General features: G+C 36.4%; 1 protein-coding gene across 1 annotated transcript in view; it reads left to right on the top strand.

The window, feature by feature from the left end:
* Positions 1-303: 303 nt before the first annotated feature.
* TAGAP (T cell activation RhoGTPase activating protein) overlaps positions 304-24,155 on the top strand; it is a 126,707-nt gene continuing 102,855 nt past the window's right edge. The window contains exon 1 of the mRNA XM_074309404.1: positions 304-607. Within this exon, the coding sequence (XP_074165505.1) occupies positions 582-607 (26 nt within the window). The 5' untranslated portion in view covers positions 304-581. The remainder of the gene's footprint in view (positions 608-24,155) is intronic.

Below are 24,155 nucleotides of genomic sequence, written 5' to 3' on the forward strand. Positions count from 1 at the left end.
GCCTATTTGAGAGAAAGAACTGAAGCCACCTGTGTACTCTATAAAAAGCAAGAACTCATGTAAATACTTTCTGTAAGCTTCCAAACCACCAGGGGAAGAGCTTCCAAACCACCTTCCTCACATAGACTCCTGTGGCAAGAGTGGCTGTTAGCAAGCGGATCACCCTTACTGAATGTAGAGACACTCTGCCAACCCAATTTACACAAGGTCAGTTATGTGCACACGCAATTGCTGAAAACAGACACTTGCTGCATGAGTCTCTTAAGAACTTGGCAGGTCAAAGTATAAGACTTCACTTAGTGTATGAGAGAGTGTCGGTGATCAAGAAGTACTGTCTGGATCTTTTTGTTGTGGAGAGGGACTAGTTGGCAAGGGTGTGTGTGTGTGTGTGTGTGTGTGTGTGTGTGTGTGTACACTTGATTTGGAATCTCATTAGCCCTTAATAGAAAGACTAATCAACTACTCTGATCACTCAGTTCTGGTTTAGTCATGAGATTATAAACTCAGCTCTTTCAAAAGCCAAATCCAAATCATCATGCAAGGTCCACTGTCTCAGGGAGCAGCTCGAAGGGGAAGCTTTGATGGCAACTGTAACCCAAAGAACCCGGTAAGTACAAAAGGCTTTTGCTCTGGGGAAGTAGAGCACCATATTATTCCAGGAAGACAACTATATTAAAGTCACTGTCCAAAGAGGGAACTAAAAATAATTTAAAGTCTATGATTGAACAGCAAATTAAGGTCATACTTTTCAAAAAGGCAAAGGAAATAATCATTTTTGAGTTCTCCTATATAAACCAGCCCATGACTTATAGGCTCTCTACTCCTTTAAAAAGATATTGGTCTTCCAATGCTCTTAATTCTATCATATTCCTAACAATGCAACATAATATGCAACTCTGCTGTCAGATCTTGGCCAATTCCACAAGTTATAAAATATCATGATTAATTGATTTAAAGAAGAATAAATTCAGGAGAATAATACAATTCAACACTTATCCAAGGAACTGAGTTTTCAAAACTGAGTCCTAGAGGAAGAAAACTCAGTTCTTAATGTGGGATTGAATTCTTTCAGACAATAGGGCAATAAGAGGTCTGATGTGACTTTAAGTTCACTTGAGATGGAACCAGATCTCTTAAAGGAATCTTTACAGTATTTGTGCAGAGAGGGAAGGTTAAACTTGAAGTCCAAATGTCCTTCTATTGCCAAGGAGCCTTTTGACACCTCCAAGCAGTATTTCCCAGGAAATTGGAGCTAGCATTGGATATAGACAATGATCTCTAGTGAGAATGCCAGCTGTTCTCTAAAATGTTCCTTGGCAAGAAGGCAAAGGCAAAGGCAAAGACAGGAATGATTAGGAAGATTTAGTACATGGCATTGGAGTTTAAAGTAGACACATTTAAGACCTTGCAATCTCAGCAAAGCCACATGTAACCCCAAGGGGAACTTCAATGAACTTTATATGACATTTATGCAATTGGAAAGGAGTTTAAGGTCGTGTCTCTATGTATAAACCTGACAAACAATGTGTATATATGACTGAACGAGAAGTCTGACAAATGGCTAGTGAGTGACTGGTTACTAATAATTTCACAATAATCAGTTTTACTTTTACTCTACTTTTGTTAAATTCATTTATGCCTGTGAATATAATTGATAATATCAGGAAAACTCAGGCTGACTTCCACTTGAGGCACTTTAGATATTGTCTTACTGCCCTTGGAGGTGGAGAAAATATCTTTAACAGCTTGTTTCTCAGGACTTGTTTAATTGTAAATAGACTTTATACTAAAAAGAATCAAAAGCTACATTTGAGATATTGGGTTTTTTTAAGAGAAACTATATTTCTATAAAATACAGGCCTATTGACTATAAAGCTATGAAAACCACTTAATCTTCAGAAATTGCTTACCTCTTCTGCCTGTTTTTCACTTCCTCCTCCTCCTTCCTTCTTTTGCTCTCTGACTTTGGACAAAGTTCTAAGTTTTTACTTTGTACACTATTGCCTCTTTAATTTTATTTATTTCCATATTTATCTCTATTTTTTAATTTGAACATCGAGGTCCTCTCTGGCATGGCTAATCTATTTATGTATACGTGTATGCATGTGTGGGTATAGCATACCTGCATGTGTATATTATATTGCACACATTTGCATTGTACAGTTTTTTTACACATATGTGACTCTGAATGTGAATAAATATATTTATTTGGTCCAGATCTATGATTTTATCAGGGTTGAGACCTTCCATTGTGGAAATTTTCTTTCTCCATGTCAATTAGCAACTCCTTAGTAACCTAAAATCTTAGAGATCTGCCCAGAACACTGAAAGGTTATTTGTTGTGTATGGTCATACAGACAATATGTGTCTGAGGCAGGACTTTATCCAAAGGCTTCCCGACTTCAAGACTAGCCTTCTTTACACTCTGCTACTTAGCCTCGTGTGTGTGTTTGTATGTATGTGTGTATACATATAAATATATTTACATGTATATATATGGGCAAGTCTTACCAATACACTCTGAGATAAATATTATTTCTCCCTTGTGGGATAAAGAGAGGCAGTAACAAAAAGAGCTTTAGGAAGATTGAATCTTGCCTTAGGAATTTGCTGTGTAATCCATGGGCAAGATACCAATACCTCTCTGGGATTCAATTTCTTTATCTGCAAAGTGAAACCTCTAAAGTCATTTTTGCCTCTAAATTTACATTCCCATAGAAACAATGTCCATATATCAAATTACTTGAAAAATGTTTAAAATTATAGGAGTCATGCCCATTGGAAAACTTTTCCAGGGTATGTTCCAATCTATTCATACTTGTGCTCTCCTTTGAGAATTCAGGTCCCATAACATATGACATCCCAGTAAATAACATAAGAAATCCCAGAGGCATTAAAGGATCAACTTTGATGGAGGTCATAGTACTAAGCTAGCCTCTGCATATCCAAGTCAAGCAGAGCCTTTTGGTAAATTGGCTCCATTATTAAATCATTTTGCATGTCCTAAAACAATTCCTCATACAAAGAAAGCCTCATGAAAAGACTATTACAAGGGCCCTGCATTCAATTTTTTTGGCCCTTACTGTTCTTTAAACCGTTTCATTCAATTCCTAAAAGAAGAAATGTCTCTTTGGCTATACCTATGCAATGGGAAACAAACATTTTTAAATAAGTCCCTTATTTATGATTCTATTTTATTTAAGTTAGATCATGTATCCTCATAGAATGAAAGCCAGGGACTTTGTCTGGAATGACTCTCACCGACCTACTTTCCAGAGGTATGGCACTCAGGAATGCCTTTGGGAGTGGATGCCAGCTGGCAAGCCCTCTCAAGTCATGGGATATGTCTCTAAATTCCCTCTTCTTAAGCAATAACTGACAGTCTTCTCAAACTGTGCATCAAAGCAGGACCAGAGACCTTAAAAAGCTTAACTTCTGTGTAGAAACTGCCTGCTTGAATGATTTAGTTGGTCTTTCAGGTCCTTTTCACTTAACTAGTCTTTAAATCCAATTTAGTACAGATTTAGTCATTCTGTGAGCTAAAGACCTTACTCAGAATAATCATATCATTCTATAACTCTGAATTTCACATACCAAATTTGCTTTGAAATTGGTTTAAAATTATTTCAATTATGCCCGCTTGAAAATATTGTTTCTGAATGATAAACCAAATCACAAATGAAACTTAAGAGTATATTTTGATACTTCCCAATAGTTGTCCCAAATTCCATCAAATTATTCAACTCCTGTTAAAGTTATGGGGATCGAAAAGAAGAGGGAATGATTGACAAAATTGAAATGTTAAGCAATCAAGTTAAAGTAGAACTTGCTCCATTTAGTTAATAGCCTTTTAAATATGAACACCCAGAATCTTAATTTCTAGTTATTGAAAAACTAAAACAAACTCCATTATTATTTCCTACTTTTATAATATCAATACAATCCTTCAGAGTTAACTTAAAAAATAACAAAAAATATATAAGATCTACTATAAATTGAATTGGAAAGTAGGTAGTAATTCTTGGTGGTCCTCCATCTTCTTTAAGAATGAAGAAGAAACAACAATACCTCCTGTTACCTCTGATCTTTGTTCACCCAATGCCCTAATTTCCCTACTTTAGACAAGTCTATGCCCTATTGCTCCAGCAGTCTTCCATGTTCAAAATTACTTCTTCATTGAATTTACCTCCTCAGAATAGTACCCATTATTTCAGTGTTGACAAATCTCAATCCTCTAAAGGAATAGAAACTTATTAAACTAATTTATATTATGAGTAAATGATAGCACCATTGTGGCAGGTTGTGGTACAAAAGATAGAGCACAGGAACCAAGAAAACCTATGTTCCAATCCTGCATTACAATTGAACTGGTTACTTAACCTCTCAGCCTCAGTTTTCTCCAGTGTAAAATGGGAATGATAATAATAAAATGAGCAGAATTTTGATAAGTAGACATGATGGACTGACTGCTAGGATAGAAGAGGGACTTCCCAATGTAGGGGGCTATTCTGATTGGCACAACTTCAGATAGTATTATAAGGTAAAAGTAACATTTTTAAATTTGTCCTTTTTATTCATGAATTATCAATACATAAACATTTTAACATATAAAAAAGAGTTTTGTATAAGTAAACTATTACACATTATTTTAAGAAGCACATGAATATTAAATTTTAAAAGGTAGTAACAGAATTGTTCTTTTATTTTTGTTCATTTTTGCACTTTTTTTGTTTTCTTCAAAAATGTTTACTGCTTTTTTCTCATAATTGCCCATTCACCTGCAGCTCTCTCCCATTCCCCAAATACAGACCTTCCTTTTTAACAAATATACATAGTCCAACATAAGAAGAATTTGAGACACATGAATATAAGAGAAGAGAGATGAATAGTGAGGCTTTCTTGGAACCCTATACTTTGCACTACTAGGTGACTGCTTTTCTGCCAATGTAGAGTAGAAGGCTGATCCATTCCCTCTTATTACTGTAAGGTTTAAAAGCAGTCTCACAAAATAATCCCTTTTAATCCTCACTTCATGACTGAAAAAGTCACAGTGCTACCCCTTTCAGGGAAAGTTTCCTTAGAAGGATTTCTACACCAATGCCTTAAGAATGTCCAACATTAGATGATAGAATGAAAGATCTTATTTTATGGGTGCTCCCCTGGTGTCTCTCTTAAATTATGCTATTTTGATGAATCCCTTCTTCAATGATGCATATGAGATCTACTCTGAATTCCCTCTTACAGAAGTAAATGAGGTCTAAAGGTCAAAGTTTTCCCACAATCCCAATGCCCCTGGTACAATATGTTAAAAATTTTGGAATCAGATAAATTTACAACGGTCTAATGTTTTAACAAGTTCCATTACTGTCCAAAGGCATTCTCCTCTTCTTTATATCTTAGGGATTCCTAATCATTTTTGTATTATGGATCCCCTTGGCAAAATAGAAAAACCTATAATCCCTTCTCAGAATTTTCCCAAATACAGAAAATAAAATACATAGGATTATATAATGTTATGGGAGAAATATCTCCTTTTAAAATTCATGTCCAGGTAACTACTGCTGAAATAAATCCATTACACTACAGAAACTATAGAAGGGAAAAAAACCTAGGTTTTATTATGCTTAAGCACAGGTGCAGAGGGGTAGGAAAATAATCTCTGAATAATGATTAGGATTCTAGCAAGGTTACTTTTAGATAAAAATTACATTAGAATGACAGAGAAATAATTATTTTATATGTTCTGATCTTGTATATTCTTTTAGGCTATAAAAGTATTACAAGATTAATTCATAATTCCATGCTCCCTTTAATATCATAAAAGCTGAACAAACTTAGTTATATGGAGTCGTAAATGCAGTAGAGTCATAAATGCAGATTCCCTTAAAGAAGCAAATCTAGTTAAACAGACTCTGTAGGTAAACTAAGTCAGGTTAATGATTAAACTAGAGTGAAGATTCATAATAGGATGTTTGTTTGGCAGTGGGAGATTTATATACCTGCAGAGTCAGAATTAGATGAATCCTTTCTCAAGTCAAATTACTTGGGAAATCTTATCTCTACTTTTGGCTTGTTATCTGAGGAATGTTTGAGACCATAAAATATTTTCACATACCTTGGGATAGGTTTCAGCCAGCTCAATATTCTCCCCCAATTAGGAAAAACAGCTCTGACATTCCCCCAAATATTAAAAGTTTATGAAATAAAAATTCTCATAATATAAAGAAAACAATTACATTGAAGTATAATTATTAAATTTAAAAAGCAGCCAAGTTCACAGATCCATGTTAAAAGGCTTCTCATTCAGGATATTTCCTTCTCTTAATTTCTAAGACTGATAGGACAGTCTTTAGATTAAATATGTAACCTGGGGGCTGTGAATTTGGTTATTTGTTTTTCCTGGCTATTGGCTTTTCTATTCTACCAGTTACTGTGTATACTTAGCAGGGTTCTTGAAAAATACTTAGGTTTAGAGTCATTCTAACTGTGGGAATTTGAAAAGCACTGGCAGAACAAAAGTATGAGGATAGTGTAGCAACATCCTAAAAACACCATTTAGGCAGGGACACATACATTCACACATTTCTTGTTAAAGAAATGTTGTGCCACAGTTCTCTTTTATTGCCCTGACTTAGTTTCCCTAATTGTTCTGACTTGGTTTCCCTCAAGTGTTCTGCCTCAGTTTTCCTAATTGATTCTGCCTCTGTTTCCCTAATTGTTATGCCTCAATCCCCTTAGTTGCAAACCCCACTCTAGTTCATGAAGACTGCTATAACTCAGGGCTATTTGCTCTAAGGCTATAAATTGTCAATGTGTAAACTCAGAAAGGAGGACTCCAGACTTTGTGTCTGTATCCATTCACTTTCTTAACTCCCAGTTAATAAGAATTTATGGTCCTATCCCCCCACCTCAGAGCCGAGTTGATGGTTCCTGCCTGGAACCTGCCTGGAGATTCCCAATCACCAGAGTTTAGACCCTACCCCACCACCACCCTCCTGTCTTAGTTACTGTGTATAAATGTCATTGAGAACTCAAATTGGTGGCTGGATGTTGGCTGAATGCTGGATTCTTGGAGACGATAGTCTCATTCAGCCCTGGGACCAAATCATGGATCCATTTGGTCCCAGTAAATCTCTCCCTTTCAAATATTAAAAATTCTCTAATCCCTATCTTGCCTCAATTTCTCCAGCATTACAGAAAAATTCTGTCTTCTAACATCCACACACATGTACAGGAATTCTTCCTTTCCCTAAAGCTGGTCATAGGATCATAATGATGGAATATGGAAGTGTAGAAGTTCTGAACCCCCAAAATATATTGGAGTCAAGACCCTCACTCTCCAAATGTTGTGGAAAAGAGATTTGGATCTCAAAACCACTTTGGTGTCTGGGGCTAATGTGTTGAGATGTTTTAAAGGAATTTCTAGGCTTAGACCTTCAATCAAGAGGCAAAGATTTTTTATTACACTGCTGACAGCAGGCTAATTTCCAAAAGGGAGTTTTAGCCATTAACAAGGTGAAATATACAGAACTCACAATTAACCAGGAGAAAGATGCTTAACAAGGAGGGAGACTCTAAATTCTTAAAGAACTTGGTGCCATAAGGTAGGCAGTTCCTAATGAACCCAAAAAGAATTGGGTACAGGTGGATTCTTTACAAGAGAAAAAGAGCCTTGGGGAGTTGACATCATAACTTGGCCTGACTGGATATAGGAAATGAGGCGTTGAGATGATTTGCCAACCAGAGGCCATCTGCAATAAAAGTTCACTTTTATATAAAAGGCTAATTAAGATCCAATGTGTCTTTCCTGCTTGCCTCAGGGAGTAGCTTAAACAGTAAAATTCAGTTTTGGGTTCTATTTCAATAATGCTATTACCTACTACCAAAGACCTGGGTTTGTCTGTTTGTTTTTAATTCACCCTCTTTAATAGGATCTTAGGTATAGAACTGGAAGAGATCTCAGAGGGTAATTAGTTCACACATTTCAATGTCTGTTTTTAATCACCAAAAAATTGACTCCAATTAAATAATATTAATATTTATTTCTTAAATAACCAGCATTATTATTGCTAGTGTGTATTAATGTTAGTGAGGAGCTATAGTAAGTCAAACCTCGCCTTGAATTCTACCAAACCAAACAAATAATCCATCTTTTGTTCACTGAACAATGTGATGAATGCTTTGGAAATATGGCTCTTAGAGCATACATCAGTAGCTTTCTACCAGTAGGGGGCACTGAAACTCTAGATTTTAGTTAATCAGCCTTCAAAATGGAGTTGGAAAATGGAATTTTAATTTGAGAGCTGGGTGTGGGGCAGTTTTGTTTGTTTGTTTTTTTTTTTTTTTTAATAGCAAAACAAAACTCAAGAACTTTAGTTCTATGACAAGACAAAAACCACCGCTAAAGCAAAACAGGAGCCCTACTCTTCCCTTGCTTGAGAAAGTATTTCTGTGATTAAAAATGCCCCAAGTGTACATTAACAACCCCAAAAACATAGTTATCATCTTTCTTGCTATTTATGTAATCAAATAGAGCTCTGCCATAATATGCTACTACACTAGTGTTGTACTCTGGCACATTTTGTACGCAAAAATTATATGGTTACATAGCCGGAGAAGATGCAAACAGTGGGAGGTACATTTGGAAATTTCCACTCTTAGACCCAAGATCAAGTTTACTTCAGCTGTCTCACTATGCACTAACTAGAGAGAAGTAGGTGTTATTAGCCCAGGCTGAGAAAGGTCAGTGGTGGGGGTGGGAAGATGGGAAATAAGTGGGTTGGATTCTGCAACACAGGATCTCATAGACTCAAGGAAGGAACCCTAAAAGTTGTCATGTCCAACCATGTCATTATGCAAAGGAGGAAAAGGAGACCTAAAGAAGCGAATTGATTTGCCTACTAATTACTAAGTGACTAAGGTAGAATGTGAATACAAGTCTTCAGACTGCAAACCTAAAGCTCTTTTCCAATGTATCATTTTATTTTTTCTTTTATTCCAATATTCTTTTATTCTTTTTATTCTTATTCCAAGAGCTCAAGAAGTCAGGAGTTATATAAGAGTATCATGTATGAGGAACAACAAGTAGACTAGTGTATTTGGATCATAGTGTGTGGAGAAGAATAAAGAGTAAAAAGACTGGAAAGTTAGGAAAAGGGCAGGTTGTCAATAGCTTGAGATGCCAATTTGAATCTGGAGGTAATAGGGAATCACTAAAGTTTAAGGGAGGAGGGGAGAAAAGTAATCAGATTAAGACCTTTTAGGCAGCTAATTGGAGTTTGGATTAGAATGGGGAATGCTTAAATCTGAAAGCAGGTTATTATACTTGTCCTTGAGAAGTGAGCACCTGTACAAGGATGGTGGCTCCTGAATGAAGAGAAAGGTACATACATACAAAAGACTCTGTGAAGTTAAACATATCAAGATCAGATATGTGGGGTGAGAATGAGGAGTAGATGTTACAAAACAAGGGAACTGAGAGGAAGGTAGTGCCTTTGACGGTAATAAGCAAATTTGGAAGAGGAGAAATAGGAAAATAGACTCTGTTTTGGACATGTTGAGATGTCTTTGGGATATCCAAATGGAGAAGTCCAAGTGTTCAGTACTTCCAGATTAGAGATTAGAAGAAGGATGGATATATTAGAATCATTTGCGCAGAGGTGATAATTCATTCCAAGATAGCTTATGAGATCACCAAGCAAGATGATATAGAGGGATGAAAGAAGATGGTCCCAGACAGTAATCTGGTAAGGAAAGACGTCCTTGGTAATTTTTATATGTATGTGATTTTTGTTTTTGTTTTTGTTTTGTTCTGTTTTTGCTGAGGCAATATGGGTTAAGTGACTTGCCCAGGGTCACACAGCTAGGAAGTGTTAAGTGTCTAAGGCCAAATTTGAACTCAGGTTCTCCTGACTTCAGGGCTGGTGCTCCATCCTTGGTAACTTGAGAGGAAATGGTATTTTAGAGGGCTTGGTAGACTATGAGAAAAAGAGTTAGAGGCTCCAAAATGTAACTGGACTTTTCAAGATTAAATGAGAAAGTCCTGGTAGGAGGGAGATTTTTATGATTTTTTTAAAGGCTGGAAAAAATTTGAGTATGTTTATAGACAACAGAAAAAGAATCCATAGATAGGGAGATATTGAAGATTAGAGAGTATGGATGATAGTAAAGGCAAACTGTTGAAGAAGGCAGAAGGATACATAGGGGATAATGATGGGAGTACAGAAGAGGAAAAAAAATGAGAAAATCCTTGGTGAGTGACCTCTACTTTTCAGTAAATGAGACAAGAACCTCAGTTGAAAGGATGTAAGAAGAGAATGCTTTGAAGACCCTGAGGAAAGAAGAGAAAGTTTAGAGTAGCCATTGTGGAGAACAGGATAAAGATTCAACTAGAAAACAGTAAAAGTCTCCTAGTATGAATGCCAGAGTTGAGGAAGAACACTAACCTCATTGAGAAACAAGGAAGACTATCTTAGGAAGTTGTACATAACTCCCACCAGAAACTAGATTAATTAATAACTTTTGATAGAATAAACCTCAGTGGAGAAGAAGTTGAACAACTTCTTCAATAAGAGTTGTAGAGTGTGAAGCTGCTAATAGCAAGGAAGAAAAAATATTTACTCAATCTCTGGAACCATTAAACCAGTGCTAGAAGAAAAAGCTTTGGATGAGTTAAAAAAAAAAAAAAAAAAAGATCTCCAGTACATTGAGCAGAATCCCAATTGCAAATTTATGAGAGGACATAAAGACATGAATGAGAGCCTAACAGAATGAGCAGACTCGGATGGTTTGTGATTTACATGACTAGAGAGAATAGAAATATCAATAAGATGGATATTGAGATATTGTTAGAGAGTGAATGAATAGATCTCTAAATATAATCACTAAAATTTATTGAAAAGCTCTCTGGTTTGAAGTGGAGGATGAGCTATTCATCCTAGCTATTGTGTAAGGAAAGGATGGAAGGTCAAAGGTGATACAATTACCTCTTAGTTATGTAGAATTTCTATCATCCAAGTCTTACTGTTTTCCCTCCCTTTTTCCCATTCCTTCAAGAAGGTGTTCCTGTCCTTCATATTGCACCATCACTGCCAACTACTCTCTCAAGTTCTTGAAAGGACAGGTTAAGGAGGCAACTAGGTGATGCAGTAGATAAGAGTCTACCCTGGAGTCAGGAAGATCTGAGCTCAAATTCTTCAACTATTCATTTCTAGAGAGTAAACACATGATTAAAAAAGATCAGATTCTAAATGATCAGTATTCTAACAAAAAGTTTATAAGATGAGCTTGAAGGAGCACTCCAATAATGGATTGCACTTACTCTTTTAAATCTGACCATGTCACTTGCTTCCTCAAGAAACTATCATGGCTCCCTCATTATTGATCACAAAATAGAAGATTTTGATTACATCAAATTAAAAAGTTTCTGTAGAAACAATGCTAATGCAAACAAGATTAGAAGGGAAGTAACAAATTGGGAAAATATTTTTATAGTTAAAGGTTCTGATAAAGGTCTCATTTCCAAAATATATAGAGAACTGACCCTAATTTATAAGAAATCAAACCATTCTCCAATTGATAAATGGTCAAAGGATATGAACAGACAATTCTCAGATGATGAAATTGAAACTATATCCACTCATATGAAAGAGTGTTCCAAATCACTACTGATCAGAGAAATGCAAATTAAGACAACTCTGAGATATCACTACACACCTGTCAGATTGGCTAAGATGACAGGAACAAATAATGGTGAATGTTGGAGGGGCTGTGGGAAAACTGGGACACTGATGCATTGTTGGTGGAGTTGTGAATAAATCCAACCATTCTGGAGAGCAATCTGGAACTATGCCCAAAAAGTTATCAAACTGTGCATACCCTTTGATCCAGCAGTGCTACTACTGGACTTATATCTCAAAGAAATACTAAAGAGGAGAAAGGGACCTGTATGTGCCAAAATGTTTGTGGCAGCTCTTTTCGTAGTGGCTAGAAACTGGAAGATGAATGGATGTCCATCAGTTGGAGAATGGTTAGGTAAATTGTGGTATATGAAGGTTACGGAATATTATTGTTCTGTAAGAAATGACCAGCAGGAGGAATACAGAGAGGCTTGGAGAGACTTGCATGAACTGATGCTGAGTGAAATGAACAGAACCAGAAGATCGCTGTACACTTCAACAACAATACTGTATGAGGATGTATTCTGATGGAAGTGGAAATCTTCAACATAAAGAAGATCCAACTCACTTCCAGCTGATCAATGATGGACAGAAACAACTATACCCAGAGAAGGAACACTGGGAAGTGAATGCAAATTGTTAGCACTACTGTCTATCTACCCAGGTTATTTATACCTTCGGAATCTAATTCTTAACGTGCAACAAAAAAATTGGATTTACACACATATATTGTATCTAGGTTATACTATAACACATGTAAAATGTATGGGATTGCCTGTCATCTACGGGAGGAAGTAGAGGGAAGGAGGGGAAAAATTGGAAAAATGAACACAAGGGATATTGTTATTAAAAAAATTACTCATGCATATATACTGTCAAAAAAATTTTATAATTATAAAATTTTAAAAAATAAACAAATTTTTAAAAATTATGATTGAAACTCAGAAATAAGACAGAAGATAAAAGTTAGAAAAGAATAGTTCATCACTCCTTTTTTAGTACTATCACTATATTATAGCTATGGAAACAAAAAGCTACATTTATTATTATTAACATTAGCTTGGTATGTACATGCTTATCACTTTTTCAATTCATATAACTGATTTTTAATGTTATGTGCCTAGACTTTTTTTCAAATTATGTCAATAAAAATACTATCATGCCAAATGGCAGCTGATTGTATCTTCACAGAAAAAAAAAAAGAAAGAAAGAAACTCTCATGGCTCCCTGGATGTATCTCTAGGATAAAATACAGACTTCCCAGCTTAGCATCTAAAGCCTTTCACACCGATTCCAACTCATCTTTCCCAAATTATTTGCACTTTACTTCCCTTCATGCTCCTTCCATTCTGATCAAACCAGTCTATTTGTTATTTTCCAAACTTGGTATTTGATCTCCCATTTCCATTACTCTACACAGAAATATCCTCCATGTCTGGAATGCTCTTCCTCCTCACCTCTGCCTCTTATAAACCTTATCTTTCTTTCAATTTTAGTTTATATTCTGTCTCCTGGGAGATATAAACTGTTCAGAAGGTATATCTTTCAAGCAGAATGAATGTTCTTTGAGGATGATGGGTCTTTTTATACTTGAATTCCCAGTACCCATCACAGTACCTTGCATGTAGTAAGTGCCTAATTACTTTATCTCGTTTTCCACTCTGTCCTACATACTGCACCCTACTGCCCCATCACTGCCAATTACTCTTTCAAGTTCTTAAAAGGGCAGGGAAAAGGGGCAGCTAGGTGGTATGGTAGGTAGAATACGCACCCTGAAATCAAGAGAATCTTAGTTCAAATTTGGCCTTGGATACTCATTAGTTGTGTGATCCTAGGCAAATCATTTAACCCCAATTTCCTCCAAAAAGAAAGAAGGAGAAGAAAAAAATCTCTTCTTCCCACAATTAGAGATTATGTTCAAAACTGTCCTACTTAAACTTCACACACATATTAGAGTCTTTTGCTGAGAACAGGAATGGGAGGACTTAGACTGAGCAAGGGAGGATACTGGTACCCTGAGTGTGGAGGGAAACATTTTACCTTGGGGCCCCCCTGATTACTCCTTTTTTATGAAAAATGACACCCAATTAGTTAGCCTTCAAAGCACAATCACAATGCAAGACCTTAACTAAGGTCTTTCCTTTGTAGTCTATTTTCATATTCACCCATATGAATAATTAACAGTTGATTTTATTTATTGTTTACAAAGTACTATATGTTGTGGAATCCTAACCATACTTAGTTTTCATTAAATTCAGAACACGAATAACTGGAGTGGAGAATTTGCCTGAGACTGCCCGAGCAACTGACACCAGTTCACCAAAGCACAGAGAGATCAAATGCTAGCACAGAGCAGTTCCAGGCTACTGCTCTGTAAAGAGACAAAACTTTTAAAGCAACAGCTTTAGTTATATGAAGTCAGAAAGCTCACCGGAGGCTAGAGGAGGAGCAAAGGGACAAAGAGGAGAAGAAAGGAAAGGAAGAAAATAAAAGGGATAAGAAGGAGAAGGAAAAGGAGAAAGGTTAGAGGGACATAACTGGCTGATGACTCAGAACTGTAAGCATGGAAAGCCATTCCTTCCAGAAGTCACCCCTAACAGGACAACTGGTAGACATAACTGTAACATATGACTGCACAGATTGGGTTGCAGCTTATAATATCTCAGGCTCTATTTAGATCCAAATCAAATCCTATCTGATCTCTAGCAGTCCTGACTTTCAAAGACTGTCAGTGATCCTTAATAAGTCATGGTTCTTTATCTTTAATATTCATAGAACAGCACAGAAATAGCTGATTCATTTTATAAAATCGAGAGCTAAGAGGGGGACCTTAGAAGTCATCCACAGGCTATATGACCCATTCCTCATTTTAAACATCAGGAAATATTGGTTCAGTGACTTGTTTCCCAATTTATGAATGATAGGATTAGGACTAGAAACCAAGTACTGTCTTCAAATTCAGAGTTTCTCCCATAGCATCACATTACTCCCTACTTCATAGTATAACTACACTGAACTCAGGGAACCTCTACCTAAAACAATGAAGTTTATATCCCTAGCAAAGTGTCACAGTAGCTAGAACACTGGGCCTGGAATGAAGAATACCCGATTTCCATTTTAGCTGTATAATTTCAGTCAAGTCACTTACCTTCTATCTCAGTTTCCTCAGTTGTAAAATAGGGATAATATTATCACCTACCTCCCAGGGTTGTTGTGAGGATCAAATAAAAAATATTTGTGAAGTACTTAGCACAATTACTGGCACCCACAAGGTGCTTAATAAATGCTTGCTTTCTTCCACTGTCAGCTTATTTTTTTAATTCAATGAAAGAGCACTGTCTTTGGGGTCAAAAGATATTATTTAGTTGTATCTGACTCTTTGTTTTCCCATTGGGGAAATCAAATTTTTTTTCCAAGAAAAGATACTGGTTTGCCATTTCCTTTTCCATCTCATTTTACAGATGAGAAAACTGAGGCAGAGTTAAGGGCTTGCTCAGTGTTTCAGAACTAGTAAGCATCTGAAAGCTGAATTTTACTCAGGAAAATGAATTTCCTGACTCTAAGGCCAGCGCTCTATCCACTGAACCATCTAGCTGGACATACAAACTCCACTGCAGTCAGAAAACTGAAGTTTAAATCTCTTATTCTGGTAAGACATGTGTGACCCTGAGTAAGTTACAACTTCATTTTCCCCACTTATAAAATGAATAATTGAACTAACTGATCTCTGAGATTTCTTCCAGTTCTCAATCTATGATCTGATCTCTCTGTGTACCAGGATCCCAGTGTATATACACTTTCATTTAGAACTAGGAAAGATGTTGAAGTCATCCTCTGCTTTCCTTTCTGTTGAAACTTGTTCTTAATAAATGATCTGATAAATTAATTTACACTCCTATAAATGATGGAGAAGATATTTTTATAGTGAAGGTTTTCCTTAAACAAGCCTTAAATGAATCATGGCAGAGAGGGATCATGGTATTGACAAACTAGACTGAAATTTAGAAGACCTGGAATCAAGTCTTAGCTCTGACATTTCCTAATTGTTTGACCCTGAGCAAAACCTCCCTGAACTTTTAGTCTTCTATATGGGTTTCATTTGTAAAATATATTAATTTTTAATTATTATTAATTAATAGTAATAGTAATTAGTAATAATGTTATTAATCATGGTACCTATAACGAATGATGGTATAGTGAATAGGAAGTTGGCCCATGAGCCAAGAAGACTTGAATTCAAATCCAGCCTCAGATACTTATTAGCTGTGTGACCCTGGACAAGTCTCTTAAACTTCCTTGCCTCAGTTTCCTCATCTGTAAAAATGAGCTAGAGAAGGAAATAGCAAGTCACTTTAATATCTTTGCCTAGAAAACCTCAACAAGAGTCATGAAGAGTAAGAAATGGCTGAATAACACTTATGGTATTTTTATTGCCAAGAAAATAATTTGTAGAATAGAAATTTCAGCTGTTATTATCTAAGTATAGAATTTTAGCCATCCTTTGGGTTGAGAATGGAAAAGAAATAGGATTGTTTAATAGAATAGAATCATACTTGAAGGGAAGGAAAGTATAGATTTTGTTTTTGCATTCTGGCACAGTGCCTTTCCTGATCATAGTAATTGCTTGAAATTAATTCTTCAAGTATTTATTGAGCACCTGCTATGATCTAGTTGTGAAGCTAGGGCCTATGGATACAAAAACAAAAATTAAAATACTATCTACCTTCAAGAAGTTTACATTCAACATTTTAAAAATGGTATTATATTGAGACCTTCAAGGAAATCTACTGATTGAAATCAATCTAATGTGATAGGGGAGAACTTTATCATGTGAGCTTCCAAATTCTATGATTTTTTTCTATTCCTTCACTTTGTACTAAAATGATATTTAATGAATAATAAATAAAGGAATTGTTTTTGGCTGGACTGATAGTTAAAATTGTTTCCAAATCACCTCCCATTTTACTTTCTGAATAGTAATTCTCAGGGGGAAAAAGTGGTGATGCAAGTGCTATTTCTCTACTAAAATTCCAAATATAAAATTAAGTATACATCTGAAATCCCTATTCCTGATTTTTGCATCTTCACCTTTTCCCCTTCTGTCTACCAAGAGCCCAGTGTGTCCTTACACTGTCGAAGGATTGTAGACTTACATGAGGAAAGCAACTAAGAGGTCATCTAGACCATTAGTGTGGTTTCTATTTGAGTTTGACACATTAACATTATCTATGTTCTATTACATACACACACACACACACACACACACACACAATTGTTATTGTTGTTGTTAAATAGTTCCCAATAACATTGTAATCTGATGGGCTATGCTGCAGCCAAATGTCTGACTCTTCTAATTAGTCTCAACTCCTCATTTTACAGATGAAGAAACTGAGACTAAGTGATTTGCTCAAGGTCACACTGATAAGTAGTAAATAGCAGATCTGAGATTCCAAATCATATCTCCAATTCTAAATGTAGCATTCTAGTTATTTCATGGGGGTTCAAAATAAATGAATTCTCAATGTTGCTTCAAAATTTTCCTTATCAAATTACCCAAACCAGTATTTATTGATTTCTATCAATATGTTTTAAATGCCAAAATATTTTATTAAATACTGGATTGGATAGGCTCCTTTCTGGCTATAAAATTCTATGGTGATATGCAACCAATGTGCAAGAAAGCTATGAGTAATCCTGACTCAGTGATTACTGGAAATGTGTTTAGTTACCTTTCCTGACACACAGATCATCTGCTTCTTATAACTCCACCCATTCTGCATATAAACAGTAATTTTTAACCAGGTTCTGAAACATCTCTGAAACCTGCTCTGCAATATATGTTTTATCATGATTTCCTTTTAATCATAAAATAAGAATAGATTAAGGTCATGATATTCAGAGCAGGAAGGGACTTTGGCCATCTGGTCCACTGGTATCAAAGTCAAATAGAAACAGATCCCTGTGGGTCATATATTGACAACTAACTAACCAAGTAACATTATTTGTTTATTTGTTTTGCAAAATACTTTCCAATCACCTTTCAATCTGGAGTTTTGCATAACTTGTAGCATGTGGGTAGTGAGTTTGACATCTCTGCCTAATCCAACATCCCCCTCCCTTTTTAAAACAGAAGAGGAATCTGAAAGGTCAGAAAAAATAAATATTAGAGTAAATAGAGGGTGAAAAATATTAACACACTATACGGGGAGGGAGAGTGGGCAAAGATAAATATAGAATCACATTTATCTAAGAGACAAACCACATCTATAGGGGACAAGATGAATCCAAGACTTGGGGGTTAAGAAAGGGGGAGGTAGGGATGGGTGCAAAATGGCAAGGACCTTAGAAGAATTCTAATCCAACTTCTTTGATTTACAAATTTCCAAAGATATTAAATGACTTGCCTAATGTAAGAAGTCTATGGCTAGCTTTCATAATTTCTCAGACCAGGCCAACAAAAACAAGCATTTAAAAATATATTATGTGCCAGATGTTGTCCTAAATACTGAAGCTACAAAGAGACACAAAAATGCCCCTGCTCTCAAGGAGATCTCAGTCTAATGGGAACAAGAATTTACTAAGTGCCTACTATGTGCCAAGTACAACACTTAACTCTGCCTGATTTTAGGCCTGGCCTGGGGACACTTTACAATATGCTGACTAGTTTTGTTATTATTATACTAAATTATATATCTACATATATATGTAGATATAAAAGTCATATATAGAGATTTATGTACATAAATTTTATATATAAATATTGTGTTATATTATATATAAATATTATATTATAAATGTGTAGACAGAAAGAACTATCTGTAAAATGTTCTTAAATCTTTTCATTGTGTGGAATATTGCAAAGATAACATCATTACATTAAGTGATGTGTTACTGAGCCATTCTGCCATACAGAGCCCTCATTTAGCCACGTGGGTAAAGTGGAAAAAAGGTTTTGTTAATTGGGCACTACATAGTAGGGAAGCCTTTTGGTGAAGTGCCATGAGTGCTGAACTTGGAATCAGAAGAGAGAAAATCCTTCTGTTATATTATGGGCCAGAACTCTGAACTTGAAACAAAGGATTTCTTACAAGGTGCTAAGTCAGTGGAATTGATAGAGACAACGGTTATCTAGTTTAGCATGGTTCAGTATGATTGATTTAACCCTACAACAAATAACGGTTTCCCAGTGATAGAATGATTGGTTTATACTCAGTATAGAGCATATAAGCTAGAAGCCTCCTGTAAATTGATTCGGACAGATTCAGAGACAGAGAAGACAGGTGAGAGCTCAAGCTCACAGAACCAAGGAAAGAGGTAGGCCTCTAAGAAAACTAGCCGAGCCCCAAGTGAAGGAAATAGGACTTTGAAAGAGACAATAAAGGATTTAGACTTTAATCCCTGACTGCACTTGTGGTAATTACTGAACTGAAACGAAGGCTGCTTCCAGAGACCCCAAAAAATGAACCAAAGAGAACATTATACTGTTGTTTATTAGATATGGGAACATAGAACAATTGCTTAGTCTTTCTGACCCTCAGTTTGCTCATCTTTAAAATGGTGGGATTAATACCTGTAACACAATACTATGTGCTTTATAACTATTACCACGTTTGAGGTAATAGGTGAGATTATTATCTCTATTTGACATGAGGAAACCGAGGCAGACTGTGAGTGACTTACCCAGTTACTATAGTTAGTGTCTGAAGCCAGATTTTGGACTCAAACCTTCCTGAATCCTAACCCAACACTCTGTTGACTATGTCATCTACCTAGTGCTAATGGGGAAATCCTGTAAAGTACTAAGTACATAAAAAAAACTATACAGTGTAAATGAGAAGAAATCTCAAAGAGAAGGCACTGTGTGCGGTTTGGGGAGAGAAAGTAGAATAAGCCTAGAACTGTTGTAGAAGGTAGGATTTGAGCAGAGTATAAACATACTGTTGCCTACTATGTGGCAAGTGCTGTACTAAATACTGAGATGCAATGAAAATCAACAAAAATACAATCCCTATTCTCAAGTTACTCCCAATGTAACATGCTTCCCTCCTCAATCACACTTGCTTAATTCTGACATGGAACACCCAGGAATGAGCTATTTGTATACTGTCACAGGGCTGGAGGGAATTGTTCTCATGTACCCAGCACTCAGCTGTGGGAGCTGCTCCCAGGACCTAGCTCAGGGCTTAAAAGGACAGGCTGTCTACTGTACTGACATGAAAACCACACTGGACTGGGCACAGAGAGGTCTGGAGTCTGGTCCTGGATCTGCTGAGAACCTTGGACACTGCTCCTCACCCAGCCTCAGGTTTCTCATCAGTAAAATAAATGGGTTATATTAGATGATCCCAAAGTGATAATCTGTCAATACTAATAATCTCTGATTATGTAAAGCCAAATAGAGACAAAGCCAGTATAAAAATTCAGTTCTTTTGTCTCTGAGTTTAATACTGAGGAGGTTCAAGAAGTCAAGATTGCAGAGTCAATTGTAATGAATTCACAACTCACGAGTGCCTTCCATTCAAGGAGAGTAGCTTTATTGTAATGTCATAAGGAAGACAAAATTCTTAATGAACTTGTAATTATTAAGGAATAAGGGGGGGTCTTTTATAGGAAAGGACCCAGAGCAGGGTATGGTATTATACTAGCTGCTTGCCTCAGAAAATTACCCAGAATAATCTTAGGAGTTGATATCTATAGCTTGCCCCCTTGATTGTATGTAATAACTGGGGAGAAGATAATTCTGTCAATGTCCCTCTAGATACTGGGTTATTAGTGGAAATGTGACCTTTTCCTGGGGTCTTATTCACCCAATCAATACTGTTCCTATTCTACTTCTCTATGAAGATTTGTCTATGACAACTTGCTGTTGGGGGGACATTGCATTGTTTTTAAGTGATTTTGACTTAAGAGTGCCCTGCAATGCTTGTGATATTTCACTAGCAACTCTTATTTCATGGAAGCTTTATAGTTTTTAAATAAAACAATGACATTGTGCTGTGATTTGTCCCCACAGCTCAGAACCCTAACTCAGCGCCGCTGTTCTGCACCTTCCCTTGGGTTGGGCAAGACCTTATATAATCCATGGTCATCAACCAGGTATGTGAGTAAATAACAAATGTAGTATACTGAAGAGAATACAAAGATTCCTGCTGTAGAATAGATAGTCTTTTTTTTTCCACTAATACCACTGGATCACTTTTCCCTCCCGTTGTTAATGGTTCCAATGCTAGTGGCATCTACTTTCCCAATTGTGAGTAATTATTATTAATGACCAATACTTTGGAGAGATTCAGATCTCTTCCATCCTTCCAAAGTCCTCAAAGTTCTTAGGTGGAGACAGAATTTTTTGTCCCTATAGCCCAAGGCTGTAGGTTGTCTGATAAAGATATTTTCAACAGGATGTCACTCTCAGCCCCTTACTGAACACTTAAGGTATATAAAGTGTCAGCCCACCACCATGATTATCTTTGGTCCAAAGGGCATGGCTAAATAAATGGTCATCCTTTTATTAATATCTGCTGGTCTATTAACAACATAATTAAATTACTCAGAAATTATGTCTTTTGAAACTTCTTAATCATCACATAATTCAGACTTTGAAAATTCAGACAGAGCTAATAGGAAGTGTGACTTTTTGATCTCTGAAGGCAAGACATCACCAGTATCATAAGTTTTAAGGTTAGAAGCAAACAATAAATATTTATTATTATTATGTGCAAGGTGTGGTGTTAAGCACTGGGGATACAAAGAAAGACAAAGAAATCAAGCCCTGATGTCAAGGAGTTTATGTTCTATTGGAAGAAAGCTTAAGCTTAGAGAGCATTAAAGCTGACTTTTTTTTGTTAAAGGAACCACATTCTCACGATTCTCATATGCAAAAGCTAGGATAGTAAATATAATAACTGATCTAAACCCTTATGTAGATGTGAGCTCCTTGAGGAGAAGAGACTACTGTGACTTTTTATCTCTAGTGTTTAGCACATTGACTGGCATACAGTAAGTGCTTAATAAATGCTTGTTGATTGACATGCTAGATTCTAGAGCAAATGCCTATAAAACAGATACATATGTTTTTGGCACTATAATGTGTACTCTATCTCAGCACTCATTCCTATTGTGCCAAACAAAAGTTAACTCTAGTCCAATTATTGACTGGGCTTCCTTTAATTAAATATAATGTCCTTAGGCCCATGGTTGCTTTAGTCATCATTTTATGGTAAAAATAAAAGAAGTGGATCAAAAACGCCTATGCTGAACTTCTAAATCAGTACCTTTAAGTCATCAGGTGGAGATGCCATGACACTATTTTTATAATTCTTTAGTTCTTGGGCTGACCCTGTGGATTATAGAACACTTCTTCTGTTATGTGTGAACCAGCTAACAAATAGGAGAAGGGGAAAATGGAAGGGTGTCCCACAGCTAATGTATGCATAATAAGGATTAAAAAAGCTATATGTGCAAGTAATATAAACCTTCCTTAATGCCTCACAAGCTAACATTAATTTAGCTCTTAAAGGAATATGAACATCTTTACATTCATACTCTTGGGATAATCATAAGCTGTGATGGCACATTGTTTATTTTTATAATACTCTTGTTGGCAGTATTTCTGACTGAAGCATAAGAATTCAGAACTTCCTTATTCACCTGCCATCACTTTAGAATAAAAATAATTCAGATAATTTTAAAAAGTTCTTTCTGAACTTTTAAAATAACATCTTTGAGTCAGCAAGTTGTGATATTATTGTGATACTAACTTTGTAATTTTGTAGTTCAAGAATTGACTTTGGGGATTTCTAGACCACATCATCTAAACAGTATTAATTGGTTAGAGAAATGGATGGGGCTAAAGTGGAGGGACTGGGATCAGGGAAGAAATGAGAAGAGAGATAAGGAGATAGAAAAGAGAGAAGGAAGAAAGAAAGGAAAAGAGTGATAAAGGAGTGAAGGAAGGAAGGGAAGGAGAGAGGAAGAAAGGAGTGAAGGAATTAAGGAAAGAGTCAAGGTAAGGAGGGAGAGAGGAAAGTGAAAAAGGGAGGGAGGAAGAAGTGAAGGAATCAAGGAAAGAGTAAAAGAAAGAAGAGAGGAATGAAGAAAGGAAGGGAAGGAGGAAGGAGTAAAAGAAGGAAGGAAGGAAGGGAGGGAGGGAGGGAGAGAGAGAAGGAAGAAGGGAAGACCGGAAGAAAAAAGGAAGAAAGAAAGGAACAAGTAAAGGAAGGAAAGGAGGGAAGAAGGAAAAGAAAAAGGAAAAAAAGAAAAGGAAATAAAAGATTGATTATTAGCATATTGCCTTAGAATTTAGCCAGGAAAAAAAAATTTTGTCTGAGAAGCAGCTTGGTGTAGCAAATGGTGGGGTGACTTCAGAGGCAGGATAATTTGGACTCTAGGAGAGTCTGGACCAAAAACTCACATTTATTTTTAAAAAAATAGAGAGAGAGCCTTAGGTTAGAGGCTTCCATTGATGGGCATCTATTTTGCCCATTCCTGGAAACTTGTCCTTCACATTTGAAGATCACATACATGGAATTAAATGGGAGCATGTTGAATTCTCAGGGCTCCCCCCCCCTGTTTTGTTGTTTTCTTGAAACAAGATTTCTCTATCTCACCCTGGGTGGAGCTGTAGTAGCCTCTCATGTACCCTATCCTATTAACTGATTGGCATTCATTTTATTTCAAGATTGGAACAGGTCACACGCACACACACACACACACACACACACACACACACACACACACACACACACAGAGATTAGTGGCTCACCCTCCCAGAGACTCACCATCTTGCAGCTCAAAACTCCTGACCTCAAGCAATCCACCGGCTTCAGCTTCCCCAGTAGCCAGAATTATGGGAATGAGCCACCCAGCCATCACACCCAAATTTCTGGCCTTTGTTCTTTCAAGTTTTCACCCTTAGTACATCCCCATGAAGTTCCCTTACTTATTAAATGCTAAGTTTATATAACTAACTTCCTACCAACAAAATCCCAGTAAACATCACAAAACTAATCCCTTTTATGAAGTGTTATGTTCTTGTCAATATACTTCATGCTGAGTGACTGACTGACCAGAGACCATTATAATCTTAAAGTAGCTTCTATAGGTTAAAAACAAACCAACCTTCCCCAACCCACCACATCTGTCCTTAGTATTTCTATATTGGAAAGTGTGTCTGACATTTCCGTTTCGGTGTTAGCCTATAGATCGGGACTTTCCCTCACAAGAAGATTCTTGTTTTCAACTAGGCTCTCTCTATTCATGGTCAGGCTGGTCTGACTATAAATGGGTACCCTCTGAATCTCTGGATTTATTTCCAATGAGGCAGATAACTTTATAAAGCAAATCAATCCTGAAAAGCTAGATGTGCTGAGTTATTATGGGCAGTCTTAGTCATGCCGTAATTAGTTTTACTATTTATAGGTACGTCTGTAGTGTTGCTGGAGGTTACTACCCTGACAATTCAAAACACAGGATTCATGG

This window comes from Sminthopsis crassicaudata, chromosome 4, assembly GCF_048593235.1.
Source record: "Sminthopsis crassicaudata isolate SCR6 chromosome 4, ASM4859323v1, whole genome shotgun sequence".
Lineage (NCBI taxonomy): Eukaryota > Metazoa > Chordata > Mammalia > Dasyuromorphia > Dasyuridae > Sminthopsis > Sminthopsis crassicaudata.